General features: G+C 45.2%; 1 protein-coding gene across 13 annotated transcripts in view; it reads right to left on the bottom strand.

The window, feature by feature from the left end:
* celf2 (cugbp, Elav-like family member 2) overlaps positions 1 to 14,941 on the bottom strand; it is a 226,730-nt gene that overhangs the window by 75,425 nt on the left and 136,364 nt on the right. For all 13 annotated transcript variants that reach the window (XM_069670725.1, XM_069670727.1, XM_069670726.1 and 10 more), the window contains one exon: positions 1,728 to 1,810. In XM_069670725.1, the coding sequence (XP_069526826.1) occupies positions 1,728 to 1,810 (83 nt within the window). The remainder of the gene's footprint in view (positions 1 to 1,727; positions 1,811 to 14,941) is intronic.

The following is a 14,941-nucleotide window of genomic DNA, read 5'->3' on the forward strand; positions in this document are numbered from 1 at the left end:
AAAAAAGGATCAGCACACTTTAATTGGGTGCATTGGCCTCTAAGGATTACTTTGCACATATTAGAGCCTGTTTTGTTGCTGCCAGCTGAAGGAATCTATCGGAGAAGCTGCAAAACTTTTTGTTTAAATTGTCATTTAACTCAACCCCAAAAAGTGACCTTATGCAGGTCCATCAAAATGCATTAATATACATGTTGATAAATGAAGGATATAGCAATCTAAATGTCTTTGAAAGTTCAAGAACAAGACACGTCTGATACCAAACTTCTGCCCTGCAAGCAACTAACATCCACATATGTTGCTATCAGACTTCAAAAAGTCCCGAATATAAGAACCAGATAGAGATGCTGCAGGAGAGAGGAGCTGCGAGGAGGAGGGATGACCAGACAGAACAAGGGGAGGGGAGAGTGTTGCGGTGTAGAAGAAGGCGATTTCATGTTCCTATAATCCTGAAAGTGCTGCAGTTTGTGTCCTCCCCGGGGCTGTTTCACACCTCCAACAAGGGATAAGTGACTGAGTCTCCCAGCGCAGGAAGACAGACCACGTTTAACATCCTTATTCCACGAGCAATTAACACGGTGACTCTGTGCAAGAACAACAAGCTTCACTTCGAATCGAGAACCCGAGCACAAATCCCAGCTAGCTCTTTTGGGATTCGCAGTGTCCGCCCTGTCCTGCCCAGGGGGGCTATCTGCTGATCCAACTGACAGAAGCGAGCGAGTACAGGCGCTCAATTGATGAGATTCCAGTTAGCCGGTGCAGCCAAGAAGAGAGAGGCGGGGACGCAGCCAATAGCCCGAGCAGAAGGGATCTGGGGGCCTCTAAATATCCACCCAGGGCTAAAAGAGTGAGTGCGCAAGCGAGCAACAGCCCACTTCCTCTATCGCTCTCCTGGGCCATAAGACGGAACAATAGTGGAGAATGAAACAGAAGGAATGGCTGCAACACGAGCCTATGTTGTCAAGACTATTGTTTTTACTTACTAGTGGTGCTGTCGAGCTCAGATTATTGTCTGACAAATGCCCGTCTGAGTGTGTTTAATTAGCTTCTTCAAACCCACCAGACTCCATTGACAAAAACAGTGATTTACCGCGCAGAACATGGAAACATTACTGGTCCTCTGCTGCCTCGATCAGTGAGTTTGTTTTTGTTAATGTGTCATTTCGGTGTTTAAAACTATTCGATTAGATCCGACGTAGTATTTTTGTCACAAACAAACTACCTGATCAAGGCAGCGGTAGATCAGCAACTCCGATGTAATGCAAGGTAAAATTACTGTTTTTGTCAATGGGGTTTGGTGGCTTTGAAGAGGCGGACAATAACACAAAGAATCAGCCTCTTTATACGAGGTGTTTCCACACTTAGGAGAATAAAGGTGTACTAAATAACACTATAGATAGCTCCTTTGTATTTAAGTGTTCCAGTATGCCATTTATGCACCCGGACCCTGAAACTGAAGGATTTTATGTAAACAAAATACAAGCACAAGAAACCTCCTTTTACATGGACGCTTAGCTTGTTGAGTCACTTCCTAACGTGCTCACACTTCAAGTCCTTTGGGCACTCGCATGCCTGCAAATGCACACTGATGTTTATACCTGTGTATTCATGCACACACACATGTACGCACACACACAGGTTGGGGCGGGGCCGCCTCAGGGCTCTGCTGTAAGTGTGTGATTAGAGGAGAAAAGTCGGAGGCAGAGGAGAATCGAGGACACACTCACCCCTGTTAAGGTCTTTATGTTATGCAGTGCATTCTGGGCTTCAAGGGCAGCTTTCCTTGTGTAAAACGTGACAAAACAGCAGCCTGGGGAGAGAAAGAGAGAGAGAGAGAGAGAGTGCAGATGAGCATAAGGAGCAACAAAGAGCATTTTCTCTATTCATCTGCCTGGCATCACCTGTCGACACTGGCAGACGCTGAGTGAATGTTAAGGACGGCACATCCTAGCGGAGAGAGGGAGCGGACGCTTTTGGACTTCAATGCTGATGACTCGAGCCTGGAGGACGTGTGTGTGCGTGTGCGCGCGGCGACACACGAGCGCAAACACAACGAGGCCGAGACTGAGGAGCAGGAGGAGGAGAGAGGGGTTGCCTCTCCATTAATCCTTGAGTAATCTGAACAGTTACTCTCTCTTTGAGTAAAGAAGGATCAGTTATTTATGGTTCACGCTGCCTCACTCATTCACTGACTAGTTCAGTTCTTCTTCAATGCAAAGACTAGCTTTAGAGTTACTCCCATTGATTTAGTGACATTAAGAAGGATATCTGTGGAACGTGCAGTGTTTCAGCAGCACAGTCACTACCCAGATTACCTCTGAAAGCTCTGATATTTAAAGGGGAATTCCATTTATTTCTTTTTTAACCTGCGCCTAAGTTCCTCTTTTTTAAGGTTAAAAAGAGTTTAAGTTTCGGGAGTGCTACGTCAGATGGCTTCAGCTGGAAACCGCAACACAAATGTCCTCTGAAAGGTCCTGTTTTTTTTTACCACTGAGATGCTTAGATTGATGTTTGAAGTGTCTGAAAACATTACAGGCAAGATCCCAGAGAATAAAGAGCTTCTTTTGTGAAGGTAAGGTAATTTCACCGTGCGGAACATGGGAGTTAATCGTCTCCTGCTGCTTCGATTCATTTCTTTGTGTTATTGTGTGTGTTCTGTTTTTTAAAAGGTAACTTGGGATCGACATAAACACAAACAAGCAACCATTTAAGGCAGACAAGCAACTCCTGTGTAATGCCTGGTAAAATGACCCTGAAGAGAGAGATGTAAGGGGAGAAAGTTGCAGCCTTTAAAGCATGATCTGTGGCGGCCCAAAATAGATCCAAAAATATGTCAAAATTGGGCCGAATAACGCCTTAAATATGTTTGTTGTCGTGTTCATTCTCTGCTGTCTTCCTGATTGGTTAGAGTAAAACTCTTAACCCACGTTTCACCTCGTCTGCAAGCCCACAAATTTCTAAATAAAAGCTCTAATTCGCTCACTCCTGTGCAGACACAAGGCTCGGCCAAGAAAGCAGCAAGGTAAAGAGGCAGGGAGGGATTTTGCCTCTTCATTAATCTGTGAGTAATCCCCGCAGAGTCGGCCTGAAACGCTGCAGTTGTGGGCCATTTTCAGGAAGCATGCAAACCTGCAGAGTCAGGGGGGGAAACCAGCGGGAGGAAATCCAGGCCAGACACAGAGGTGTGACTCCCCTGTTTCATGAAACAGCAGATGTGCTTTATTCTATTGAAACGTCACAGTTTGAACTGTATTTATGTCCTCATGACAGCTGTAACACGATTATTTAACAGCCATGAGGAACGTGTAAAAACACGGCTGGAGAGGTTTGATAGATAAAGACATGAAATATGGAGGACGAGCTGGTGAGTCAGTCAGCTGGAAGAACAAACAGGAAGCCGTGAGATTCACGACGCACCATCAGGCGCAATGTGTTTTAAATGATGGCATGACCTTAAGCACAGCATCAATCTCTGACTGTAAATCTGCTTGTTTTCTGCTGCAGACTGTCGCTCTGCAGAGGCCGAGAAGAAAACAAAAGCCCCTTCACATGTCCCTCGCAGCGGGACATTGTCCCTGTCGGAGAGGACGGTGGGGTCTCATGATGCAGGACACGGCGTAGTGTCTCTTTCTACTTCGGGCCTATCAGCCAGAAGCTCCCGAGTCTCTTCCTCTCTTCGCTTTGCAGACATCTTTGCTGTCGTCTTGTAAATGAGCCTTCTTTTTCAACCTGTCATGTGTCGCTCTTCTGGTTTCGCGCCGGTCTCATCATATCATAACTCCGCCCACTTGCTCGTGGTGAATGTTCCTAACTATTTCCGATCAACAAAACTCCACCAACATGCATGATAAGTCTCCAAAGGACATTTAAAATGCATAATAACTGGCACACTGTGACAGAGGTTGAACACACCAAAACATCCGCCATAGACTTACAGGTTAGAAAACTTGGTCTCTACTTTTCAATCATTTGAAACTTATAAAAAGATTTGAATGGAAACCAGAGTTTTCTGTGGCAGCCGATTTGAGCTCCATCATCTTCCCTCACATGTTTGGCCCGTCTGCCTCCAGCTTTGCTCATCTGTTCGTGTATTTATTTGTCCACAGATGAGCCGAACGCATCGTTGTTTACATCTGCTGTGTCGTCCTCTCCTTTGTGTTTACGACACACATCGCCTCGGCGCGAGCGCTCGGCTCAGACTGGCCCGTATCGCACACACCGGGCCCTGATGACACTTGCCCTGCAGTGCATCTTAGTGAAATCCAACAGTGAGCATCTGGAGCAGATTTAGCACCCGGATCCCAGAGTCCCTTTGATGGGGCTGCGAGCGTAATGGATCTGAATTCCTGCGGTGTCCTCTGGGTGCCACGGCTGTTGAAGAGTTGGCCCTTAGCCTAGCGTCAGAAACGTGATTGGTGTTGTGATTCAGATGCTGCAGTTCCCGTGTATTAGCAGAGATATCTCTCAGCTTAGTGTTTTCTTTTACGACCCCCAGCGTGAGCGGCAGCTCGGGGTGTCACTTCACTAAACCCAAAGCCCCCCACACTTCTACTATCAGTATTAATTTACCACCGAGAGCTTCACACCAGCCTCTACTAGTTAAAGGCACCGAGATAAGAGGGGAAATTAGTCACGACTGACAGACAGGGTGGAAATTTATCCAATTTATTCCATGTAGGTCACCAAAGTGATATGGCTTTTAGACACAAAACTCAGTGGTTGAGTGATGGCTTACATAAACTGTCAATCTCCGGCACTTCTGCTTCATCTCTGCTCGTCATTACCATAAAAAAAAAGTGGAAACCCTGAGGAGGAATTTCAGGAAGAAGTACCAAAGTCTTAAATCAAGTTAAAGTGAAGTTAAAGTGAAGCTAAACAAATACTAAGTGTGTGAAGAATTTAATAAAGTGAAATTACTCGTTTTCTGTGCTATCAAGGTGAAAATTGCTCACGATGAGAGAACATCATCTATACCGCGTTTCCTGTTCAAGTAGTCGCGGGGGGGCTGGAGATACACCTGGACTGATCACCTGTCAATCACAGGGCTGACACACAGAGACAGACAACCTTTCATGCTCACATTCACACCCACGGATCTTGTGAACCTAACGAGCACGTCTTTGGACTGTGGGAGGAAGCCGAAGTACCCGGAGGGAACCCACGCATGCACGAGGACTCCACACAGAAAGGCCCACTACGTCTGAACCAGGATTTGAACCAGGAGACAGCGCTAACCACAACATCCTTTCTTTATTGAGATTCCTTGTATCTTATGTTCCGATGGCATCATGCCTTTGATGTTATTTTGACTGATCCATCAGGGATTATCTAATGAAACAAGGCTGAAGGTATAGTGTACAGCAAGCAGGTCGTTATTGAAGAAATAAACCCAAACAGGAAGACAAATATAACAAAAATGCTTTGAAATAAATTGCTTGATGATATTGCCAACTTATAACTTATTAACTAATAGCTTAAAGCCCGCCTCCAGTGAAAATCCAACCTTGTAAACATCTCCATGTGGTGTTCTACATGTGCTACAAGACGTATCAGGGACAACATGAGCATCATCTCCATGGCTGGGCCTGTCTGCTTTGTACCAAGGACGGGCTGAACAACACGTTTTCTGATTGGCAGGTTTGTGACGTCACAAACCTAAGGAGCCAATCCTGTTAATGGACGGGGTGACGCTATGCGTATCATTACGTGCAACCTATGGCGACCACTTCGGCGATGTGCGAGCCAGCTGTAACAGTCATCGTCATTTGTTAAACTCACTACTGACTTACTTGGAACGAAACGATGGCAGAGATGTGTTTTGTTTTCGCAACGGAGGGGGCGGTTGGAAATTTGCATAGTGGGCGGGGCCTACGGAGATTGGGGAACTTTTGGCTTAAAGGTAAACGTATTTTGCAGAAAAATCATATCAGACACAATTTATTATTTCATGCAGAGCTTTTTATACATCTTAAAACATGACAGGAGCTGCTCTTTAATTTAGTATAACAAAGAATAGACCCAATAGTACCTAATTTACGCCTTCCAGAACCGATCAATCATGATCAATCGAGATATTTAAAACGTACTGATTTAACCCCATCTCTTAAATAAATGTGTTAGTGAACTTAAAAGTATGCAGTAGATAAATTAAGTACTGGCCCTTTAAGAAACTGTTACAGTGCACATTGTAACTGTACCTTACAGTAGCATGAATCATGATTTCATTTGAGGCACATTAACTTTTGCCCGTATTGATGATACTTCCTGCATGCCTGCTGCAGAGTGAATACTGTGTGTATACAAGAGGGAGCTTTTTAGCATTGCCTCCGTATTGTACATTATAATTTCATTATAATTCCAGGTGCACCTGTGTTCAAGCTCTGGCCCCTCGTGTGCTATTAGCAATTCCAATAGCACTGTTTGAGGGTTAGCTGCTAGCCGTGCACCGTGAATTATGATTCCTTTTTTTTCTTCATATCTGTATATGGGAGGGTTTAGCGTTTGGTGCTAGCATTAGCGATTCTGACAGTGTATAATGTGCAGGGGAGGGTTGGCTGTTAGCGCTGCGTTAGCCGCTGTGTGTTGTGATTCCCGTGGTGTAGCCGGACCTGGGAGCCATGCGGCGTGTGACGGATCGTCCCAGGTGGTGGGCTGTCAAGACGAGGATCAAAGAGCAGCGGAGTGGACCTCACACACACACATTTACACACACACATTCTCTGCAGTGTTCAACCTGTTTAAGAGTCAGCACACTCCCGGGCTCACACACACAAAGCTTCAGAATAAGAGCGCAGATATTACTTTAACTGATGTCAGCATGTGTGCTTTTTATTTACAGAGATGCCGACGCTAAAAGACAGCCTTGAACAAGTGAAAAAAGTGCTTCAGACTCGCGTTAATAAGCTCTTTCCATCAATTTGTGTGCATGTGTCTCTTCTCGCAGCACAAACATTTACCTGAAGGCCGGAGAGGGCTCAGAACGGGGACGCTCGCTCTGCTTGTGCTGTTGAAGAGGGACACTCGAAAACACACACCAGAGATGCAAACACACACAAACTCGAGGGGGGAAAAATCTATTAAACGCTGATGTGTGTGTTTGTAAGAGAAAGAGAGAGAGAGGACCTGGGAAAGAAAGGGAGAAGAAGAGGGGAGCAGCTGTGAGCGGAATAGAGAGCAGAGGAGGGAGATGCCTGTTCATAAATGCTTCATGGCTGCTGAAGGGGGCCTTTGACTGAAAGGAAGACCCACATCCCCCCACCTCTGTCAACACATCCACCCTCTCCGACAAGGGGTCTACCCCCTGCTTCGTGGCTCTGAGGGGGACGAGTTGAGGAGGTGCATTCAGCCTCACGTGTAGGTATCTCAGGCCGGTCGGGCTGGGTGAGGTCCTGTTGTTCATGTCTGATCAGGTCACTCCGACCAGTTCGGCGTAACGTGCGCCGACATTTTAATTTCTTGTTACATTTTTATCAATGATTGAAGTTATTTTCCATTAGAGGAATGAACATGTCTCCACTGCTGCAGAATAGTTAGACGGGTCATCTGAGTTTAAGCAGCAACTAATCTACTTAAAAGACTTTCATTCGCCTGAGATTCAGCGCAGAGAGAGAAATTATCTTCCTAGTGGACTAAATATTCACTGGATTGTGCTTTTTGTTGTTGAATTTTACAGAAACACTTTAATATCACATCCAGAGGACGAACTTTCCAAGGCGCAGAGGTTTGTATATCTTGCAGAAACGTATGAACGTACAAACAGATTCTCATCCCCAGGTCGTCCAGCACCTACACTTTGGCAAAGCCTTTTTTAATGTCTGATATTAATCACGAAATCACGAAATTAGTCACGAAAGCCGTTCAGCGTTTAGATTTCCCGACTTCCTCGAATGCATCAGAAATGATCGATCCGACCTCCGTTCAACAAACGAGCATTTTAAAAGTAGTTTTCTTCTCCTCTTGAGGACAGACCTGACAAAGCTTCATTCTGACTTTTCACTAATCTGCATCATGATGTTGAAATTTCGGCAAAGGTAAAAGACCCGTTAATTAAAGTCAGGTTCTTTTTCTGTAAAAAAATGCAGCACACGGAAAAGGAAGTCGTTTATGCTAACCGCTGGCTACACGCCCGGCACATTCACCGGTGTCCCCAGAGGCTGTATCGTCGTCAGACTATAGCCGATGGGATCTAAGATTGGCTTTAAGCTAACTCTGGTTCATACATCCAATGGTAACATTCATGTATAATATCGTACATGATCCCCTTTAAAATAAATAAAATAAACAAACATAAAGTGCAGCAAAAAACACATAAAACACAAACAATAAGTTAACGTCCAACCATCAGTGAGGACACGGTGACAGCAGCCCTCCATGTTTACTGGCTGGAGAGAGAGAGAGAGCGCTTCAACTGGCTGTTCATTCATTTTACCTCGCTTTGCACGAGCCACGACTAATACCTTACAATAATATGAATCATGTTTTATTTAATCAGAATGTCAAGATGAGGAAAAGACTGACTTTAGACCGAAGTACAGAGGCAGGGCGCCATAACCGACCAAGGTTTTGGCCGTTTTCTACAACAGGTTAATCCTTTAAGATGTTTTGTGCTGTAATGTAACATATGCTGCATTTTGCGGGTCCAAAACCGCCTTTTTGGGTTGAATCAGCACCGACTGAGGACGGTGGGGAGAAGGCAGGTGGAGGTGGAGGAGGCTGAAAGGAGCACTGCTCTGCGGTCGAGCAGAACGGCCGTATGGTTTATTAAAAGGGGGAAAAAGAAACACTAGGGGGGCAGTATCAGAGCGCTTCACCCTGAGCCCTTCCACCCGAGGCTGGCTCCGGCTCCGACAGTGACTCCTTCTTATTTCTCCCTCCATCACTCTGCTTCCTTTTCCTTCCCCTCCACACTCCTTTTGACCCCTGGGGTTCCACTCAACCGCTGACCCACATTAACTACACTCTGCTGCAATTACTGCGCGCTCAGGCCTCTGGGTGGCATGGGATACATTCTCCATCCTCCCCCTCGCACTGTTCCCTCTTCGCTGACTGTGCAGCTGTGAAAATGCCCCTTAATGTGGATAATTTATGTGTGTCAAAGAGCCGCTGAGTGACAGCAGGGATAGGAGGGGGAAAAAATGACAGTGAACACATTCTGGATTTGACAGCGCAATAAAGAACAGATTGTCGGATGGAAAAATAGAGGAGAGGGATGAGTGGAGAGCTTCAAACAATGCCGCGTCTCTGACGGGCATTTGGCTGACGTTCTAATCCTGTCAACGTAGGAATCGGTCCAGCTCGCAGCACTTCACAAATCTATACAATCCACTGGTTACTTTGGTGGAAAAGCACCAATGTCATCCTCCCCCGCTCCCCTCCCTCGCTGCGAAGACAACAAGAGCACTTTCCGGAAATCAAAGCCGCTTTCTGGCCGACCCCGAAGAGGAGGGAAAAAAAAAATTCCAGCTCGGCAACTTTTCCTATAACCAAGCAGCTCTCTCTGTCGCTGAGGCATGCAGAAGTATAAACATAAAGAGGGAGAAAAGACTCACACAGATGAGCTGAGAATCCACACACACACAGTCTCCCATTAAAATCCACCTGCAGCTGCTCGCTAATTGGGCCTGGGTAGCCGGCTAAGAAAGCTAACATCTAGTTAAGGCGATATAATTGGCCGCTCTGCTTTAGGAAAGAATGAAATCAGCTCTCCGTCTCAGGTCGGCCTCTGTCTCAACTGAATCCATTAGAGCAGATAATTGTCTCGGACGGGGAAGCGTTCGCTCAGCGCTGAGAAAGAGAACGCAGTTGTGATGCTGTTCCGACGTCTGCAAACGGAGTCCCTGAATGCACCATCAGAGTAACCCAGGGCTCCTCTTAGTCTGCCACTGCAAACCAGGATCCACAGTAGCCTTATTAATATGTACATGAAAGTCAGCATCAGCATTGGGTTGAATTGGGCGTGGTCAAGCTCAGAGGTTTATTATGTAATTAGTTTCAAGATCCAACTCAAAGTAAAGTCAGCCGGCAGCTTTCTGGTTGTCCATGGCAACTAGTGACAGCGACACATGATTATGGCTGGCTGTTGTTGGTCTTCTTTCTGCAGCAGGTGTCATTTAGCATAGTTGCATGTGTATGCTAACTGTTAACTATGATACGGATAAGCATCTCGTAACTCTAAAGATAGCAGGGCTCCTGTTAGCTGTTAGCTCCTCTGATTCTATCTCAGATGACTCGAACACATTAGCAATCAAAATGAGACCTGCCACGCCCACACAGAGTTAATAAAATGAGCTGTTATGTTGTTATTATGCTAATTTTAAGCTTCATATTTCACTCTGTGATACCTGTGTAGTAGCTTAGCATAATTAACAGCTATTTTTCTCACACTGGTGCTCTGTGCAGGCCCTCCTACAGCCACTCAGCCAGCTCTGTCCCTTTAAGAAACCCCGCCCCTACAAGCCCACTTTCTTCTGATTGGCCAGCTCTGTGACATCACAAAGTGCAGCGTGTAGAAGAAACTGTGTGAAACCTGGCGTTCACAGCAGCCTGCAGATCTGAAACTTCACCCACGTTAAGTCTGGACATCCAGTATTGTAACATTATATAAATGTCTTAAAATGTGATACCCCTCTTTAAACTAAGTTTTAAATACAGTTTGATTTTTGTGGATGCTTAATGACACTCTCAACTTTGACATCATTCACGCATTCTCACTTGTTCAAGCCGAATTTGTCGAGGCTTCAATCTCCAGTGTTGAAATATTTTCCAAATCTTTATGGGATTTTTGTGTTGTTGTTGTTTTCAACCATCAAGATGACATTTCAGGTTAGAGGAGATTTAAAAAAAAAAAAAAAAAATGCCTGCTGTAAAATCTATTTCAGGTATCCAGGTCAAACACTTATCAAAAAAGAAACCCCCTCTACAGGGGCAGTATTGATTGCACCTTTCTGCTTTAAAGCTGGTTTATATGAAACCGTTGCAACATCTTTGGTTGCTAAACACTCACGGCTGTGTTGTGGCTACCGCTCTTCCCCAGAGATCAGCTGTCAATCAAGCCGCGTGGGTGGCAGTGTCTCGTCTCTTCTCTCGGATTTAAAGGTTTGATTTTTCTACAGGTGGCCCTTTTGTCTGCGTCTCTTCGGCCATGATGTTTCGGCTGTAGGCTGAGTCGCTTTTGTGCTGCAGTCGTCATTGAGAGGTTTTATTTCTTAGAAAATGTCAGACATTATTGGTTTCAGTAGGCTGAGAGAAAATATCTGAGTGTTATTTTTATAACCAGTTTCAAATAAATTCTGATACTGGTGGAGAGACGGGCCTGTTTTTTGTCGTCTACATGCAAAGAAGAATCACACATGCATGTTGTTTGTTTCATGTTGAGCCCTGTGAGTGTCTGGCGATCACTCCAGGGTGTCCTCGCCTTATGCCCAGCCCCCCAGCGACCCTGAACAGGACTAGCGCTATAGATAATGGATGGATGGATGGATGGATGTTTCATGTTGTCATCCAGTCAGAGTTATAACAAATATTCTACTAGAAGAATTACAAATGTAAACCTACATGTGTATAAATATTGCAGAGTTTAGAGAAAGATCCTGATTTAGGTTCATTTGACTAAATGTAGAGGTTCCAGTAGGTGAATATGACTATTTCCTGTTGCCCTGTTTCAAGTGTTTATGCTAAGCTAAGCTAAATGGCTGCTTGTCTGTTTTGCAAGACAAGAGAGATTGGTAGCTTCTCAAATATCTCTCCTCCAGAAACAGAAATGCACAGGTGTTCAATTTAAAGCAGTCCGACAACTCCAGCTGTCAATCATGATATTATAGCTACGTGCTAGCTTAAATCTGATGTGAGTGAGACTTTGAAAAGTGTTGATTATATAGACCCCTTTGTTCAGAGAGCCTGTTTGATTTACTTAAATGTGTGGAAAAGTAATACATAAAATACACAGTGGATACAGGCCTCCTGAGAGCTGGGCAATCAGATGAAAAGTGGTTCTTAAAGAGACAGTACCTAAAACAGCTTGTTTCACACAGAGGTTGAACTTTCGAACTGCTTAAAGGCCACTATAAGATAAATAATGATGTTTTTAAACTGTAAATCATGCAGAGCTACTCCAGTGGAGTCCCAGAACAAAAATATAAAGCTGGAAAGGAGCGTAATAGGAGCCCTTTAAGACGCTGTGAAATATCTAAGTCATAATAAAAGAATCCAATTGACTGATAATCATTCAGCCTTTGTGTTATTTGCAGGTTGGGTGGACATCATCACATTATCAGAGAGTAATCTTCTATATTCCTCAGCACACTGTTGATGACTGTTTTCCATCCAGATTAAATTACATGCCGTTAATTTCTCCTCTCATTCATGTTATTTGTTATATTTGGAGCGATTTGCAGGCCTCGTTGTGCACAGGGACACTTATGTAGGATATCGCCTGTTAATGAAGACATTAAACTTACTCTGTGCATGCGTGTGTGTCAGTTTAAGAGTGCGTGTGTGTGTCTCAGCAGCTCATGTGGGCAGGCTGTATCATTAAGATAAATGACATAGCACGTCCCCTGCCAAAACACAGACACACAAACACACACGCTGACACACACGCTGCAACAAACCCGTCATGGCGCTTAAGGTTGTGTTTTAGCAAAAGGACCATTTTCTGTTTACCCCTCTGGCTCTCTTTGTCTCATTCTCTCTCTATCTCTCCCTCCATCTCTGTCTCTCTTTCAGCACAAAATGCCAAATTGCTCCATTTCTCACTCGCTCCCCTCCTCCCCCTGCTCATCCACTCATCTGGTTATTAACTCCAAACACATTAAACCAACAGTAGTGCCGCGATATTCCCCAGACCATCAGAATAAACACACACACACAAACAGGCGTAATGCACACACCTGGGTCAAACTGCGAAATGGATCCGGCTCGAAACAACTTAACGCTTCGGGGCCAAAAACAACAAATGTGGAAACTTATTAAAGGAAACCGAGCTGCCTCTAAATATGTTGTGTGATTGATGAAGTTTGGGCTTCGTACGAACTCCAACAGGCTTTAAGTGATCATTTAAAGTATCTTCCCATGCTGATTTTTGGAAGCTGATATATATTTGGAAAGACGATTTTGTTTTATGCCAAAAGAAATTCAGAAAATGACTTTTTGTTTGCTCGAGGAATTTTATTCTTGTCAGGCTGAAGGAGCCTCTCAAGCAGCTCTTACCACCGTCATGCGACGGCAGATGATGATAATAATAATAAAATAGGGGGGATTACACTGATCCACAGATATCCACTCTCGGGTTTGATGTGCAGAGCTGCGTTCCAGCCGTAGCTCTGAGCCAGCATTAGGTTTTTATCTTGGACGTCCTGTAATTAATCATTAATTTATTCCAAGCTGTCCCACTTCTAACGTCTGCTCATGTCTGACGTCATTTTTAAATAATATTCTACGACAAACAGGACGTGTTGGGGATGATCTGTCAGGTCAGATTGTACGCTAAATCTGGATTATACTACAATCTAAATATCAATATATAAACAGACAGGTTAGCATCTTCCCTGTTTGGACGCATCGGACACTTTGACACGTCACAGAAGGAGACGCACGAGTGTATTTTAGTGGCTTTACCTGTTGGCCGTTGTGCGGGCTCTGTTTTCGTTCTGAAAGCATTACGAAGATTTCTGATCAACTGTTTACGTGCTAATCTGTTGATTGGTTCTAAAAACCTGGGTCATTGCTGCTGTTGCATGCTGGGAATGTTGTCCCGTCGAAAATGGGAACTATCCAAAGCTCGTCACAAGCTCTGGGTAGTGACTGAAAGAATGAGATCGCGGATACAAGCGGCCGATATGAGTTTCCTTCGGAGGGTGTCTGGGCTCAGCCTTAGAGAGAGGGTCAGGAGCTCGGAGATCTGGGGGGAGCTCGGAGTAGAGCCGCTTCTCCTTCGCGTTGAAAGGAGCCAGTTGAGGCGGTTCGGGCATCTGGTTAGGATGCCTCCCAGACGCCTTACTTTGGAGGTTTTCCGGGCACGTCCAACTGGGAGCAGACCCAGAGCTGGCTGGAAGGATTATATATCCCGTCTGGCCTGGGAACGCCTCAGAATCCCCCAGGAGGAACTGGAAAATGTTGTTGGGGAAAGGGACGCTTGGGTCACCTTACTGAGTAGGCTGCCACCGCGACCCGGCCCCGGATAAGCGGAAGATAATGGATGGATGGATGGATGGAAAATGGGAACTCACAAAGTGGACTGTGCATTGATCGCCAACCAAAGATTCAGTGTTAGGGGGCATTTAGGTAGTGAAATTAAATCAAGCTCACCTCACGTTACACGATATCCATGTAAAGAATATCAAGAATGACACGCCGATATGAACCAACACGAGCTGAACACGAGTTATCTTCTACTTGCTGGATATCCGCTGTCATGTAATACTTCCCATGTCGCTGTGTTTTGTTGTCGATGTTCTTGTTGGTCTCTGAAGCTAATGAGGATCCAAACAAAACACCAACAGAAAAGTCGCATCAGCCTCCGTGGAACGTCTCCACTTCTCAATGGGACTAACAAACTCATTTAAATCCAAACTGTTCCTTCATGAAGAAGCTCCGCTCGGGTCGCCACTGGGGCACAATAGCGGGCTCGTTTGCCCCCAGATAGGCGAGATCTTTCTGAAACAACACTGTCGCTAATTTAAAATAAACACACAGAGGGAAGAAAGAGGCCGCAGCTTCCCTGACACCGGTGAAATTACCGACGGCTCCAGCGGCACAGCGACGCCGGCAAGGGGGCCATTTCAGCTCCTCGGAGTTGAGCGAGTGCAGATGAGGCCATGCGGCTTACTTAACTACGAAAAAACAACAACAGCGCTCAAAGCCTGCGAATAACAAGGCCGGTAAGAGCCCAATCAAATGCTACATTTCCTCTTAAAACACTCCAGCTCGCAGCACAGACAGAGAC

The sequence above is a fragment of the Semicossyphus pulcher genome, unplaced genomic scaffold, assembly GCF_022749685.1.
Source record: "Semicossyphus pulcher isolate SPU_LCO1_2020_fin unplaced genomic scaffold, fSemPul1.0.p SCAF_20, whole genome shotgun sequence".
Lineage (NCBI taxonomy): Eukaryota > Metazoa > Chordata > Actinopteri > Labriformes > Labridae > Semicossyphus > Semicossyphus pulcher.